Genomic DNA, 14,568 nt, shown 5'->3' on the forward strand with positions numbered 1-14,568 from the left:
TATCTTGTTTCCTAAGTCTCGTAGGTCTTTGCTTCCTTCTAGGTCTTGATAAAGGATTTTCTTCCTTTTAGGTTCTGTTGAAACCCTAGAACCTTTTTTTTTTCAAAAAGGTTTTAACACTAGAACCTTGTTTACAGCTTTCTTCTCTTTTATTATTCACCAGCTATTGATTTGATATAAACGAGGCTAAGAAAGAGAAAAAAAGAGAGACAATTAATGTTCAATGTATCGTTTACATGAAAGAAAGAGAAATATAGAAACGCCTAGTTAAAATGAATCGGTTCTACAAACTGATATTTTGTTATTATTATTATTTTCAAACTGAGCTTTTGTATTTTGACTGAAGGAAAAACATAACTGGCAAATATAAAAATTATTCTTCTGAGAAGAGAGCCTCGGAGGTGTTGTTTCCTTATTTCTTGGGTACTAATTCATCATCATTATCATCCTCAGATGGTCGCAGCTTATGGTCATTATGCCGTTCTTGTAGCATAATGTATAAATAATAGATGCAAATTAAAGACCACATGATTATTTGTGTTCATTGTTGCAAGCCATTTGAAGCTTTTGAAGTGTGTCTAGCTCCATCGATGGCTCGTGTTACTCCTGTGAACAATGAATTAGCATGAAGTCCATGAAACAACACTAGTCATCAATGGAGCCGGATACTCAAAAGCTTGAAAACTTCCAACATGGAACACACATAACGCTGTGATCTTTGCATATATTGGATATTCACACTTCATGCTAAAGCGCGGAATAGTGCCCACATGCTGAGACGATCTGATGATCTTAATGATGATGATGATGAGAAGTTAGTACCCAAGTGATCATGAAACACCTCCGAGATTCTTCTCAAGCTTAGGGTCGTTTTCGATCGCTGTTAAAATAGTACACAATATCTTTTGGTCTCTTAGTTTTGATCCTGCAAAAGAAAAAGATTGATAATCAGAAAGTAGAAAGTGGGAAAACTTTTCATCAAACGCTTTAGTATGATTTAATTTCTTATGCCCGAGGCACAGGCTAGAGACCAAAAAAAAGTACTCTAAAATCTGATATATATCCCAACGAAATACAGAAAAGAAGCCTCCTAAATAATAAAATCAAAGTAAATAACACGAGCCATATATCAAAGGTGGTTTCTGTAAACCATACCTTTGCCTTGAGAGTGAAGAAGCAGTTTCAGACTTGTGGGTGATTAATATGAGAAAGAACAATTTTATCTTTTTCTTCTTTAACGTTAAAGTGAAAACTTCAAGAGATAAAATTTATAGGATGATAAGTACATGTGGTAGTGAGGATTAATAGAACATGCATAAAACTATTTATGGTAAATATTCCATTCCTTTGTATATTCACAAATTTTATATTCTCTGTATTCCCTCAGTCAAAATATTCGTTTCTGATTTCATTTGATTTCCATATACAAAATCGCTGTTTGTAGAAATGAATCTTTTCTAAATGGCGTTTTCATTAATTTATTTCTTTGTTTCAAGAAAAATATAGTTTGAACAAAGACTTTTTTTCTTCTTAATCTCTAAAAGGTAACCAAAGAATTTCTACTCTAAACGAACCCTACTGGATATTGAGAATCTTGAAAACCTTTTTTTTTTTTTTTTTTTTTTTTTGTAAATATGATATTTTAAATTTTGTCAAAAAAACAAAACAATTATTGTGCTGGATTTTTTTTTTCTTCTCAGTTATTCTTAAATGTTCATTTCTGTCCGTGTATAGTTTGATGGCAAGTACGAGAAACTGTACAAATCAGCATCTGGAACAATCATAAACCACCACTTTAGGCACATCGTTAAACCTGGAATTCAGCTCAATATGTTTGTTTCAAAGGAAACGATAGGGACCTGCTTCTTGTACGTTTGGGAGTATTCAATAGAACTCTAAGAACAAGGAAAGAGATAAACTCTCTTTTATTAAAACTCAAAAATGAATGACAAAGCAACAAAGCTAATGGAGGAAAATCCAAATAAAAAATGCAAATGTAAAAACAAAAAAAATCCAAATTTAAAATAAAACCAAAACCAATTTTAAATTAAACACCAAACGGTCCAAAACCAGCAAGTAGCCGTTTGCTTTAAGCGCCTCTTTCTTGAAGATGTTGCTGTATCTATCACTCCTCCATGACCTTATTATCAGTTTCCTCAGCAGCACCAACATTATTGTGCGGAGAAGAACAAACAAACGTTTCAAGACTCAGTTTGATCACACTCGTAGCCTTTCGAGCCAATGCACTTCGAAGCCTATTTGGAGAAATATCGTGTCTAATCTCTGCGTCTTCGCTCATTCTTGTTAACTTAGAAACATGAAGTAGATTTGTTGGTGGAGGTTCCTTTTGTTTGCTTCCTTCACAACTAATCCTGCTTAGTTGGTTTATTGGACCAGAAACTCTCCGTGAAGGTAAAAGTTCGCGTCTCTCGAGAAAATATTTCGAGGCATCAGTGAGTATCTTCAGTGCCTCTTTAACACCACTACCAACAGATTCGTCACGGTCAAGGGAAATGTCAATAGCTAATGTGCTATAACGATTAAAGATTGTTATAAAATCTGCGGTTCGCTCGACCGCTAAAACATCATACCAATCAACTTCACCATTGACTTGCTTCTGGAAACCCATGCACACGTCAAGAAGTGCATTGAGACGGCGAAGACCACCAAGTGCAGGATTAATTTGTTTTGCCTTGAGAGCAAACTCTTTGGCTCCAGCAAAATCACCCGCTTTATATTTTTCCACTGCGATGGCTTTCGCTCGTTTAGCTTCTTCTCGAATGATTTCCTTTCTTGATTCGTCCATGTGCATCATTTCTTCGTCAAAAGGTCCTTTTATGTCTCTTAGTTTAGATCATGCAAAAGAAAGAGATTGATCAGAAAATAAAACAACCCAAAATTGAACATTGCTGAAAGCAGAAAGTGAGAAAACTTTTGCCCCAAGTTATCCATAGAGATAAAAATAATTCCAATATCTATGAAAACATAAATGGTGGAAATAGGTATCTAGATAGATGTTCTTTGCATCAAAGTTCGATAATATTAATTTTGAAATTTAAGAACCAAAGATATTGACTCCCTTAAGATCAAATCTTGAAGTCTTAGGTAAGGAATCCATCAAAATTGTTATAAGAAATATCTACTCCTAAACAAACAACTCATGCCAAATTTAGGAAAACGGCAATAATGAATAGACATTTTGCGGCCGAAAGTTTGTAACAAACTTAAATCCGAATTGAGTTTTCCCGCGTAAATCCGTTGGAAAACAAAGCCAAAACTCTTACGAAAATAAACAACATGGTAAACTTTAGAAAACAGATTCAGGAATCTAGAACAGGCTTGTTGCTAGAGATCGTAGAGACCACTGGATTAAGATGAAACTTAACAAACATTTGCAAACACAAAGATGCTGATATAATCTATTGAAAACACAAACCATTAACACCATCAATCAAACAAACTTTACCATTCACTAATCTCAGAAAAATGGTTTTAACATAAATCAAAGCAAAATCACTTATCTCTTTCTTATACAACACTACACACCAAACCAATTGATAGCCAAAAAGAAGTCCATAAATTTTTTATAATTTAGGGATTATAAAATCCTAAAAGTTGAGAACCCATTTGTCAAAGCAAATTTGATTAATGACAGAAACTCTAGAAAAGATAAGACAAGGACTAGGAAAAAAAATTCAAATAAAAGCACCGCAAGGTTCTATACCTTGTGAGTGATTTAGACGAAGAATTAAATTTTCTTAGCTTCTCTTATCTTCGTTTTGAATTAACGTTTAAGTAAAGATAAAAACACTCTCAACACCTTTAAGATGATGAACATGTAGTAAAGATTAGTAAACAAATACGACTCTTAAGGTAAAAAATATTAATTTTATATTTTCCAGTTATGTTTTTAATTCAGTCAAAGCACTCATCAGTTCCCAATTTCATATTATGTCCATACACAAAATCTCAAAACGAAGGAGAAGAGAATAGAACAAGAACGATACCTAGGTTTCTCCCCACAATCAAACTGAAGCATCCAAATTTCATAAGTTCAAAAACCATAAAGTGATACGTATTTGACAAGAATTTCGTACATGCATATAAATGACATTTTATGGTAAAACATTTCCCCTATTTCAGTGTTCCATTTCAATACTCAAAATCTATAGTTGGTATTTGTAGAAATTAATCAAATATAGTTGGTTTTTTAATTTTTCTTTCAAGAATTTTTTTTATATCTATTAAAATTATGTTTATGTAATGTAAGTTATCTAACTCTTTTAGGGCAATTATTTTTTTAATGTTACATTTAAATACTTGTGAACACCAATTAAAGATTTTGAGTATGGAATTCAAAATTGCTTACATATATCTTCCAAAGACCAAATGAAAATTGCTTACACAATTACACTATCTTCAAGTCTTTGAGACTCGGTGATGAAGCCTCAAGTAAAACTTCCTCGTCCTATAAACCACACTCAAACTCAAAACCATAGCCATTAGACACAACATGGACATGAGACTGCACGTGACTGAATAACACACCGAGCCCGTGCAGACGAGCGACTCAGTCTCTGTGGTGGGTCCGGCTTGCTTTCTGGCGTAGTAGTCATAGATGTTACTAGCGATCACACCTGAGAACACAAATGACCCAATAGGCAAAGCTGTAATCTGGAAATTGTAAAGAGAACCGAAGCTCTTCAGGCCAAAAATGTCAGAGACTGAAGCAGGAGCAATCGCCCAATGAGCGCCATAACCCATTCCTATCACAATGGTCACTACGTAGATCTTCCCTGGCCAATCTATGGCATAGTAGATGAGCCCCAAAGACATTATCGCCTGAACCACAGACATTGCCAACGTTCTTGGAAGTGAGAGTTTCCTTTTGAAGAGGCAGAAAGAGATGAATCTGTCAGTAAAAAACACAGATGCTTCTTAAAAGCGAAAGTGAAATGGTTAAGGGTTTTGTACCTTATGATTAGCTCAGAGAAGTAGCCACCAGCAACACGGCCGAGAAAATTGGAGATGCTGATCAGTGAGACAAATATTTTGGTGTTGCTGTACCCGAGGGAATAACAAATCTGACCAAGATTGTCTATAATCGTGATTCCCGAACCTACACCTAGAACCAGAGACATAAATATAAGCCAGAAGTCAGCTTGTCCCAAAGCTTGTAACAAGGTGAAATCTTCTCCTATACACGGCGCTCTTTTCTTTTCCGGCGGTCTGTCACTTCTCTCAATTAAAGTTCTAGCCTCATGCTGATCCACATTGGAAGTTCCTTCTTCAGGCTTCACTGAGGTGACATTATTACCCGAGATGAAAACCGATGAAAAAGGGACAAGAACTGGAACAACCATGAAAATGACAAGGATGGCTCCAGAGGTTGTGATAATCGTTTGAGTCATATCAAAAACACTCTGAAGTACCAACAATCCTAGTAAATATACCGCAAGGACAACACAGAAACCGTAAATAGCCAGGAATCTTAAATCATCAGATCGCAAGTTCGTTCTGCAACTTCTTTCCACGGGTCTAACAATAAATAGTAGAGCAAGAACCACGACTGGTGGTCCAAGAGCAACCATGAGAATAACCGAAGAATCATGAGAAGGGTTGAACATCAAATAAACCTGAGTCAAGATTGCTCCACTCAAGCCAGAAAACCCTTTCAGGATTCCCACCACAGGACCTCGGCTTTCTGGGAAGTTATGAATGCATGACACAAGCGACGCTGTATTGTAGTATGTTTCCCCATTTGTTCCCACGAATATAGCAACAAACAACTACATGAACAAATAAACCAGAATCAAGCAGGATCACACTCATATGTAAGCTTTAACATCTTTTTTTTTTTTTTTTTTTGAATATCTGGAAGTTCAAGCCAAAATTAGAGAATCGTACAAATAATCAAAAGCAAAGCACAATTACTAACGAAATCGCAAATGTGTAAGCAATTTTGATTTGTAAAATTCATCTCACCATCCAGAGAGGCAAATTAGGCAATTGGCCAGTGACGACGAGCCAAACAACACCGTAGCCGAAAAGGTTCTGAGTTGCACCGACGAGTAGAACCACCCAGGAAGGTGAGACTTCAGATAAAGCACCGGAGACGAATCCGATGGCGTCACCGAGGTTTTTAGCTACGCCGAGAAGAGCGATCTGTTTCTGATTGTAGCCAAGGGAAGTCTTGATTGCCGGAGACATAGAGCCGCCGAATAGATAGCCAACGCCGGCGACGGATTGGACCCACATGGCGCAGACGAAAACTAGCCATCGGTCGTTGACTAGGAGCTCTAGTTTGTGACGCCACAAAGTCATCATAGTCAAACGCTCTCAAAACTTTCTATTTCTTTTTTTTTTTCGTTGATTCATATGATTACTTATTTTGTAATTTTCAGTTTCAAAGAAAAGTTTGGACAACACCGTAAATACAAATAAAATGTTTACTTATTTATATACAATTCATGTGTAAGGTTGAGAAACAAATAAGCAACAAGATAAAAAAAAAAAAAAAAACACGAATCAATGAAGAGGTATACACTTCACAAGCTTAGGTTTAAAAATTGGTTTGCAAAAGCATTCACTTTTGTATCTCCCCAAAATGAATCTGTTAGTTTGAGTTGCGCTTAAGGTACACCAAAACTCCAAGTCCAGCAGCAAGAGCAGCCCCGGCTGCAACCGTTTTGTAAGCGGCTGCCCATGAGTTTGACTGGTCGTAGTCCATATCCTCTGAACTTAGACCTCTCCTGTGCCCTCTTTCTTCTGTGTAGTCCAAATGCAATTTTAAACCCTGCACCATTTGGAATCCCCAACCCAAATATACTCTTCTTTAGCCCAAAATCCACATTAACCAAAACGAGACCGCGGATTTAAGGTATCATTTCATCCTAGTTCTTTACACTAATTGACAATAAGTATGGATGTACAATTTATTACCTTCCAGCCTATTGATTTTGCATGTTCTACAGCAGCTCCAAGATCATTATCTGATGCTAAAACAACTTTGTCATTGTCTTCATCTTCGTACTACACAACACAAAATATGTCAACAAAAGAAGAAAATTTTTCCTATCTTCTCGTTTAATAAGTTTTCGAATAAATATGTACCATTATCTGAGGCAAGTTATCAGGCTCAATGTCATCCCCCATTCTTTGTAGGATTGCTGTTATCAGAGTTGTCAAACTCTGTGTTTCTGTTATTGAAAAGTAAAAACAAAAGGTTAATGGACTAAGCAGCATTGGCATAATAGGTGTCCTGTTTCTCAAGAGTTATGATTTAACGTACCACACATAAATCTATGCATTCGTCCCTTTTTATCTTGGAGTTTAAAAGCAAATGTGTTGGGATATGAAAATGATTTTGTTACTTCTATCTCCGAAGATAATTTCATCGACTCTTCTTCACTGAAAAATCATATGATCCAGTTTAAGAAACCACCTTATGGTCAAAACTAAATGGTTCAAAGGAATATGAGTAGAAACCTCCTCGTTTCATCGCCATCTTCGTTAGGAGACAAAGCCATAGCAGAGTCCCAAAACTTTTGCATCATTGAGTTTGCTGTCTCATTGTTTATTCCAGCCGTACTTCCAGCCTTGTCAAAAGGAAATAAAGAGTTTATAGCAAAACAAGAATAGTATGCAACAAATATATCATGTTCTTTCTTCTCTCGGATTGTTTATCGATCTTGTCTCATGTTTTCGACTTCAACTAGAAGAGAATAATAGAAGAAAAAAAGTGTACCGTAGTAACAGCAGCATGAGTTATGTGGATCACATCAATAACAGCGACAACATCTCCATCTGTATGTAATCATCAACATTAGACAAGTGTTGAAATAACAATGCTTCATACTTTATAGCTCAAAGTCAGTTTTGAGGACATTTTGTTACCTTTATCCAATACAGGAAGATGCAGAAATTTGCCATTATGCATGATATGTAAGGCTTCAACAATTGCCATATCAACTGTTGCAGATTCTGGATTCGGTGTCATAACCTATAGAATAATGGGATTGAAAAGAAACAACAAAGACGAAAAATGAGTACTCATATAAATCTAAGAGTTGAAAAGAATAATTTCAACCAGATTCAAAACTAACGAGCATAAGCATACATACATATATAGCGAAAACACGAACTTAACGAAAACTTTACCTTCTCCACAGTAGTTGTCTCTTGAGGAAGGTTTTGGGATATCACCCGCATCAAGATGTCCTTTGAGCTAACAAAAATCACAATTTAAGATCAAAGTTCCACTAGAAAAGATTAAAACATGATATTGTAGAGAAAAAATTTCAGAACCATAGAAACGAAAAAGAAGACAAGGGGCCAAATATGACACTTACGTTAGAATCCCAACTAATTTGTTCTCCACCATCACCATGGCTGCGCTAGACTGATATTCCACCATCTTCATGGTTACTCCTAACACAGTCTCATCCAATCCAACCTTTAAAACCCTGTACGTTTTCATTCCAAATTTACTCGTTAAGCTTTGCATTATTTCTCTCAATAAAACAAGTATAAGATCAAAATGATTTCAAATATGATAATAAATATAGAGGAGATATTACCTACTTTGTATTCTCCGGAATTATAGTTGAAAGTGAAGGCTTGAATATTCGTTCTCTAAGTGTCTCCATAAAAGTGTTTGGTCCTATCGTATATCCAACAAAAACGCCATCAGAGGCATGCAAGAAGACATTTGTGATGGATTCAAATGGAGATACTCAATTCCATATTTTTAAACATACCAGCAATAGATGTTCCCCAGTTCTTTTCAACGCCTTCAACAGCCGCAGCAATAGCCTTACCCTTCTCAACTGATCTTTCCATGCGGGCAATAGCATCATACAAACACTTTGCAATATCGAGAAGCGCGATAACTTCTCCATTCTCCACCACCGGCAAATGTCTAAACTTGCCTGCATATCCACTAGTCAGCTCAAGTACCAAGACCAACAAAGAACTTATAAAAGAACAAGAAATAACAAACCTTGAACCATCTTTTGAAGAGCTTCAACAGCAATAGTATCAGACAAAACAAAAACAGGGTTCTTGGTCATAACTTTAGATACAGGTGTTTCTTCAAGGTTAAGTTGTTTAGCAATCACTTTTGTTGCTATATCCTTAAAAAAAACAAAAGAGATAAAAAAAAAAACATAAGTGAAAAGTCCAGTTTGCATTTAGAATCCTGTTCATGAAAACATGTATACCCTATCTGTTAGGATCCCACAAAGTAATGCATTAGAATCAGTCAGCAATAACGCATCAACACGACGAGCAGCCATTCTTCGACAAGCTTCAAATAAAGTTGTGCTATCTGGTACAGTAAGAGCCTTACACAACCTTAGTCTCTTTACCGTTCTCTCACCACTCCTTTCCCCACTCAAGCTTCTACACCAAGAAACAACATGCAAACATTTACTTCCAATCTCATATATTTTGAAACATGTATCATTCCTCAGAAAAATGAAGAATTGGAAGAGAATGGGGTGATGATTACATGGAAGAACGAGAAGATGTGAGAGATCTTCGTGGGAGGAGATCAGAGCCACCACCACCACCACCTTCGTTTTCTGAAGCTTTTTTCCTTCCTTGAAATGAATGACCGGAGAAGGAGAGACTTTTCCTCGACGGACCACCTTGGTTAGCCATTTTCAACTATTCCGATCTCCTCCTTCAAATTCTCTGAAACACTTTAATAAAAAAAATCATCAGATTTTGATTTTTTTTTTTTTTTTTGCAGCAAATGCATATTCGAATTGGAACTTACCAAATAATCTTTCTCTTTCGGAAAATTTTTGATATCAATTCACAGAATAAAAGAGAAATTCAAAACTGGGAATTTCGAATCTTCACTTCGATAATGATCGACGATTTCGAATCGCCTAGTTGGGGCACGATCGATAATGCAGTTCGAAGGAATTGGAATTTTTTTTGTTTCTGGGAATCAATCGAAAGAAATTTTGGAAGAGAAAGACGAAAGGAGAGGGAAAGCAAAGGGCCAGAGGAGATAATAATTAATTGAATAATTAAAAAAAAAAAAAAAAAAAAGAATCCGTGGTGGAACTTTTCTTCATTTTGCCAATCTGTTAACCACGAAAATACAGATTTGCCCTTGGTATCCGATCGGGCTGTGAGTATCACGCTACGCGGGAACGACGACGCTGACATTGTTAATGAGGTTATTTATTTAAATCCGGAAACTAATAATCAGTCCCATTCTTTATGAATTCAAGAGCACATGTGCCAATTTGGTTCAAGAGCTACGATAAGTAATTGTTTTTAACAATGTTATTTCTTAATTATCTATGATCTATATTCACTGTGATAACAAGATGATAAAAATGACGTGAATGCAAGATATATTAATACAAAGCTTTTTTTAAAAACAATTTACTCATTTACAAAGATAATGATAACATTCTGAGTTACCATAACACATTAAAAACAGAGATATCTGAAATGGTAAGTTTTTTCCATGTCTCAATAAAATATATATTTTCAAATTTTTCTATAAAAACTATTAATTTGATATTATGTTTTATGTTTCTTGCATTTCTGTCTATCATGCCAGTAATACTTGTTAATGGTTCGTAAAGAGTTGGAATGAGATGATATAGTTTCATCCCCTCTTATAATTCAAGAGTAATCAGTGATTAGTATTAAGTATCTTCTTTGTCATGAAACACCAACTCCGATGCTCCCTTGGTATAGAAACTTCAAGGGAAGTATGAATACACAGTAACTGGTATGTACGATGTGAATGACAAAGATAATAGTATTCGCATCACCGAGTTGTATGTCTAAGTTAAGGTTCTTGGAGAGATTGGAAAAACGTAGTGTTATTAAGGCAGAATCAATGCTTTTGCATCATAAACTATCATAGATTTTTTGTATGTTTTTTCTATTTATGCGTTTATTTTTCAGGACTACAAAAATGACGGTAATAATATGTCAATTGACATAAAGTTGTCTTTAACTGAAGAGCAGATGGAGCATTTTTTGAATAACTATAACAAAAATCCAAGAGGATTTCTTGGTATTTTGAGACTATCCATACCTTAAAGAACCAACAACATGTGTTTGCTTAATTAGTGGTCAACACCTATATCACTAATTAAGAAAAAAAAGCTTACAGTTCTTGTTATATTACACTTTCAAATGTTTTGTGGTCTTTTTGTTTAAACATTTCACTAGTCTTTTTTCGAAAAACATGCAAATTAAATAACCGTTTATAATATATTATCTCCGCATTTTGAACAAGATTTGTTCCAATGGTAAGATAACGATACCATTGTTAATATTTTTGTCCAACAAAATTATGCGATTATCAAGGGTCTCTCATAGTTAATTTTAATGGTTTTGTTGGTTACAAAAATAGTAGTAGAAATTGGACTTTAGTATATAAACAAACTCATAGTACAGTATTATTCTAAATCTTTAATCCAGTACATCTCCAAAGTGAATTTCGAATTATTTGGTTCTGTGTGAATAAATAAACTGGGCTTTATTGGGCTTAAGGCCCATCTCCGTTGTCGTCTTCAAGGTCACGCTTACAGACTTGGCTCCGCCGCTCCGGCATTGAGCTCCGTCGAGAGAATGGCGAGTAATCAACAACCACCGTCGAATCTACAGACCTACGGTGTACCAATTTACGCCGTCGACTGGATTCTAGAGGAAGCTGTCAGATCCAAAATCACTAAGGATCAGGATGATGATGATGATGATGGATCGTCGTCGTCGTCGTACATCGTTTTATCCGGCGGAGGAGGAGAAGGACGAAGTGGAATACCTAATGTCATCTTAATCTGTCGTGTTGATCTCCACACCAATTCTCTCTCTGAACAACCTGTAAGTGCGAATAACAAAGCTCCTTCTCTTATGATGAATCATTCACAATTCTCTGAACATTCTCAATGTTTTTCGCAGATTGGTAGGCGTGTGATTGGCACTGATCTACCTTATCGTATGGCTATTCATCCTCGTCAAGGTGGTCTTATTTGTGCATTGCCTAACAGTTGCAGACTGTTTGATTGGGAAAACATTATAGAGGATGATAATGAGGAAGAGTCAGAGAAAGTTGTTAAAGAGTTAAAAGATGTTGGACAACAGTTGTCTCTCTCGTTTAATCAGGATGGGACTGTTCTAGCTACTGGTGCAGAGGTAGGAAGGATCTTATATTCATTCTCTTGAGAAAGAAATAAACTTTGGTGGTGGTTCTTCTTATGTGTTTGGTTTTTGATGCAGTGCAGGATGGGACTTTGAGGGTTTTTGAATGGCCAAGCATGAAGACTTTACTTAATGAGTCTAAGACACATGCATCAGTTAAAAGCCTAACTTTCAGGTGAGAAAGGGATCATCTTTGGAGAAATGATTGTAAATAAATTTCTTGATAGTGATATTTTTCTGTTTGCAGCGAAAGTGGTAAGTTTCTTGTATCTCTTGGAGCTCCACTTTGTCGGGTTTGGGATGTGAATGCTTCTGCTGCTATTGCCAGTCTATCAAAAGAGAAGGTCTGTTGGGTTTTGCTCTTTACTAGTTTCTCTTAACTTTATTGTTGTATTGGATCTGATGAGAGTTTGAATACTGAAATGCAGGACGAGATGTTTGCCTCGTGTAGATTCTCTGTAGACAATTCAGGCAGTGAAGTTCTTTATGTTGCTGCAAACACTCGTAACTCATATTTATTCTCACAGTGCAAGAACATAAGAACCCTTTTTGTCTCAGCCAACAATTGAGAGATTTGATTTGTTTTGTGTAGAACGTGGTGGGAGTATTATAACATGGGATACAACATCATGGAGAAGAAGAAGTTCAAAGCTTATTAAAAGAAACAACTCTATATCTGCCTTTAATGTCTCAGCTGATGGGAAGCTTCTTGCAGTGTAAGTTTATCTTTCTTCTCACTTATGGGGCCAAACAGAAATACTATATTTTGTTTTCATGTTTTTTTCTTAATGCAGAGGAACCCTCGAAGGAGATGTTTTAATAATTGATTCGACAAAGATGCAAACTAACCAAATCGTCAAGAAAGCTCATCTCGGTTTGGTCACCGCACTGACTTTCTCCCCTGATTCAAGGTTTTTTCTCTACTCCTTTACCGATTCAATGATGCCAAACAAACAAACAGATACGAATCTGAAGGAAGAAAAGATGAAACCATTCAAAAGTGTTACTTTGGGTTTGGTTTTGCAGGTGCTTAGTGTCAGTATCTTTTGACTCAAGGGCAAGGCTAACCGTGATCAAACAAAAGGGTGAAAAACGTATGTACATTTACGGTTTCTCCTATTATCTTTCCATTTCAAGAACAGGGTCTCCATAACCTAATACTCTGGTTTTTCTACGATGAAATTGCAGGTCGAGTATATCTGTGGGTGGCGGCATTGTTGTTTGTGTTGGTATACGTGGTTTTGTATTATTTGATGGTGGCAATGGGGATCATACATTAGACATACGTAAAGAAAGCCTCTAAGTAAATCCACACGACAATACATGGAATGGCTTGAAGAAACCAACATACAGATTTATACCCTCGTTAAGTTTTCTTAGACTTTGTGTTTTGAGTAGGTCGTAGAGATTCTTCACAGAAACTTTCATGCTTTTATTAGTTTACATCATATATTCATATTCTCGTTTCTATCTTTTAGTATTACCACAATGAAAGTTTGAACTTCTTTTAGTCAACGAGACCCAATGATTAAGACATTAAGTGATTAGAAAATGAGAGAGACCACCCAACCATCGTCTAACGAATCTCTCGGGACATTGACCAAAGACATCAACCACAGTTTGACCACGACACTTCTGACGTGTAACACCATGTATTAAGCCATTTCACCAACCATATCACAAGGGTTTCAATATCATCAACGCAAGTAATATAACTTAACTATCTCTCCTCTCTTTTCTTAAGATAACTTCTCTCTCTCTATTCGTTGGTATAAAAAAAGAAGACTAGGAAAATGACGGAGTGGCTTCCGGTGGTGGTCGCGACGGTGTTGTTTGTGGTGCTGAGCCCGGGATTGTTGTTTCAGGTTCCGGGAAACAACAACTTTGTAGACTTCGGGAAGATGGAAACGAGCGGATACTCAATCCTTCTCCACGCCTTCCTTTACTTTGGCCTTGTCACTGTCTTCACCGTCGTCATCCACTTTCCGGGCACTTAATTCTATGTAATCTTTACTTACAAAAACTTTTTCTTCCTATCTATGCTTTTACCTTTTCTATATTATCAGTTATACCATGTTTCCCGTGTTCACCTAATTATTATGCTAATGTTTTGTTACTTTTACGTTATAATGATATCAAACTTGCGATGCGTAAGAAACTTGTTTCGAATTAGTAATGACAAAATGGATAGTTGACTAGTTATACATTTTTGTTACGTTATTAGTATGTTGGAGTATATTAATGTTACAAATGTTATAAAAAGTTTAACCAAAATAGACATCCCAACAAACATAGACAACTATATAATGAATAGCTCGAAACATCTCCGCAGCCATTTCATTTTCATTAACATATGTTTTAGCCAAAAGGATAAGAGTGGTTCTCCTA

General features: G+C 36.0%; 5 protein-coding genes and 1 non-coding gene across 6 annotated transcripts; 2 read left to right on the plus strand and 4 right to left on the minus strand.

Moving 5' to 3' along the window:
- Window positions 1-286: 286 nt before the first annotated feature.
- On the minus strand, window positions 287-1,230 carry AT5G00635. The gene is made up of 2 exons (NR_144204.1): window positions 1,156-1,230; window positions 287-925 (listed from the first exon to the last, which is right to left on the minus strand). It is a non-coding gene; the product is annotated as an uncharacterized misc_RNA (transcript).
- Window positions 1,231-2,125: 895 nt separating this feature from the next.
- On the minus strand, window positions 2,126-2,815 carry AT5G50620 (Molecular chaperone Hsp40/DnaJ family protein; the record flags this gene model as incomplete). The annotated part of the gene is made up of 1 exon (NM_124438.1): window positions 2,126-2,815. The coding sequence occupies one exon, from the start codon at window positions 2,813-2,815 to the stop codon at window positions 2,126-2,128; it is 690 nt and encodes a 229-aa protein (NP_568734.1).
- A 1,457-nt stretch (window positions 2,816-4,272) lies between these two features.
- Window positions 4,273-6,396, minus strand: AT5G50630 (Major facilitator superfamily protein). The gene is made up of 3 exons (NM_124439.3): window positions 5,986-6,396; window positions 4,975-5,789; window positions 4,273-4,885 (listed from the first exon to the last, which is right to left on the minus strand). Exons 1-3 carry the CDS (start codon window positions 6,325-6,327, stop codon window positions 4,420-4,422), a joined length of 1,623 nt encoding a protein of 540 aa, NP_568735.1. The 5' UTR covers window positions 6,328-6,396; the 3' UTR covers window positions 4,273-4,419.
- Window positions 6,397-6,616: 220 nt separating this feature from the next.
- AT5G50640 (CBS/octicosapeptide/phox/Bemp1 domain protein) lies at window positions 6,617-9,993 on the minus strand (the record flags this gene model as incomplete). Its single annotated transcript, NM_148107.2, has 15 exons — window positions 9,782-9,993; window positions 9,512-9,704; window positions 9,222-9,402; window positions 9,002-9,134; window positions 8,760-8,930; window positions 8,584-8,662; window positions 8,352-8,465; window positions 8,161-8,227; window positions 7,897-8,002; window positions 7,748-7,806; window positions 7,489-7,598; window positions 7,292-7,410; window positions 7,114-7,199; window positions 6,943-7,032; window positions 6,617-6,796 (listed from the first exon to the last, which is right to left on the minus strand). Exons 2-15 carry the CDS (start codon window positions 9,661-9,663, stop codon window positions 6,617-6,619), a joined length of 1,647 nt encoding a protein of 548 aa, NP_680412.1. The 5' UTR covers window positions 9,664-9,704; window positions 9,782-9,993.
- Window positions 9,994-11,473: 1,480 nt separating this feature from the next.
- Window positions 11,474-13,844, plus strand: AT5G50650 (Transducin/WD40 repeat-like superfamily protein). Its single transcript, NM_148109.3, has 9 exons — window positions 11,474-11,862; window positions 11,941-12,174; window positions 12,264-12,355; window positions 12,428-12,524; window positions 12,609-12,684; window positions 12,773-12,896; window positions 12,975-13,091; window positions 13,207-13,274; window positions 13,369-13,844. Exons 1-9 carry the CDS (start codon window positions 11,611-11,613, stop codon window positions 13,458-13,460), a joined length of 1,152 nt encoding a protein of 383 aa, NP_680414.1. The 5' UTR covers window positions 11,474-11,610; the 3' UTR covers window positions 13,461-13,844.
- AT5G50660 (transmembrane protein, putative (DUF 3339)) lies at window positions 13,768-14,374 on the plus strand. Its single transcript, NM_001344900.1, has one exon. The coding sequence runs from the start codon at window positions 13,974-13,976 to the stop codon at window positions 14,175-14,177; it is 204 nt and encodes a 67-aa protein (NP_001318774.1). The 5' UTR covers window positions 13,768-13,973; the 3' UTR covers window positions 14,178-14,374.
- The last annotated feature ends 194 nt before the right edge of the window (window positions 14,375-14,568 follow it).

Source organism: Arabidopsis thaliana, chromosome 5, assembly GCF_000001735.4.
Source record: "Arabidopsis thaliana chromosome 5, partial sequence".
In the NCBI taxonomy this organism is placed as follows: domain Eukaryota; kingdom Viridiplantae; phylum Streptophyta; class Magnoliopsida; order Brassicales; family Brassicaceae; genus Arabidopsis; species Arabidopsis thaliana.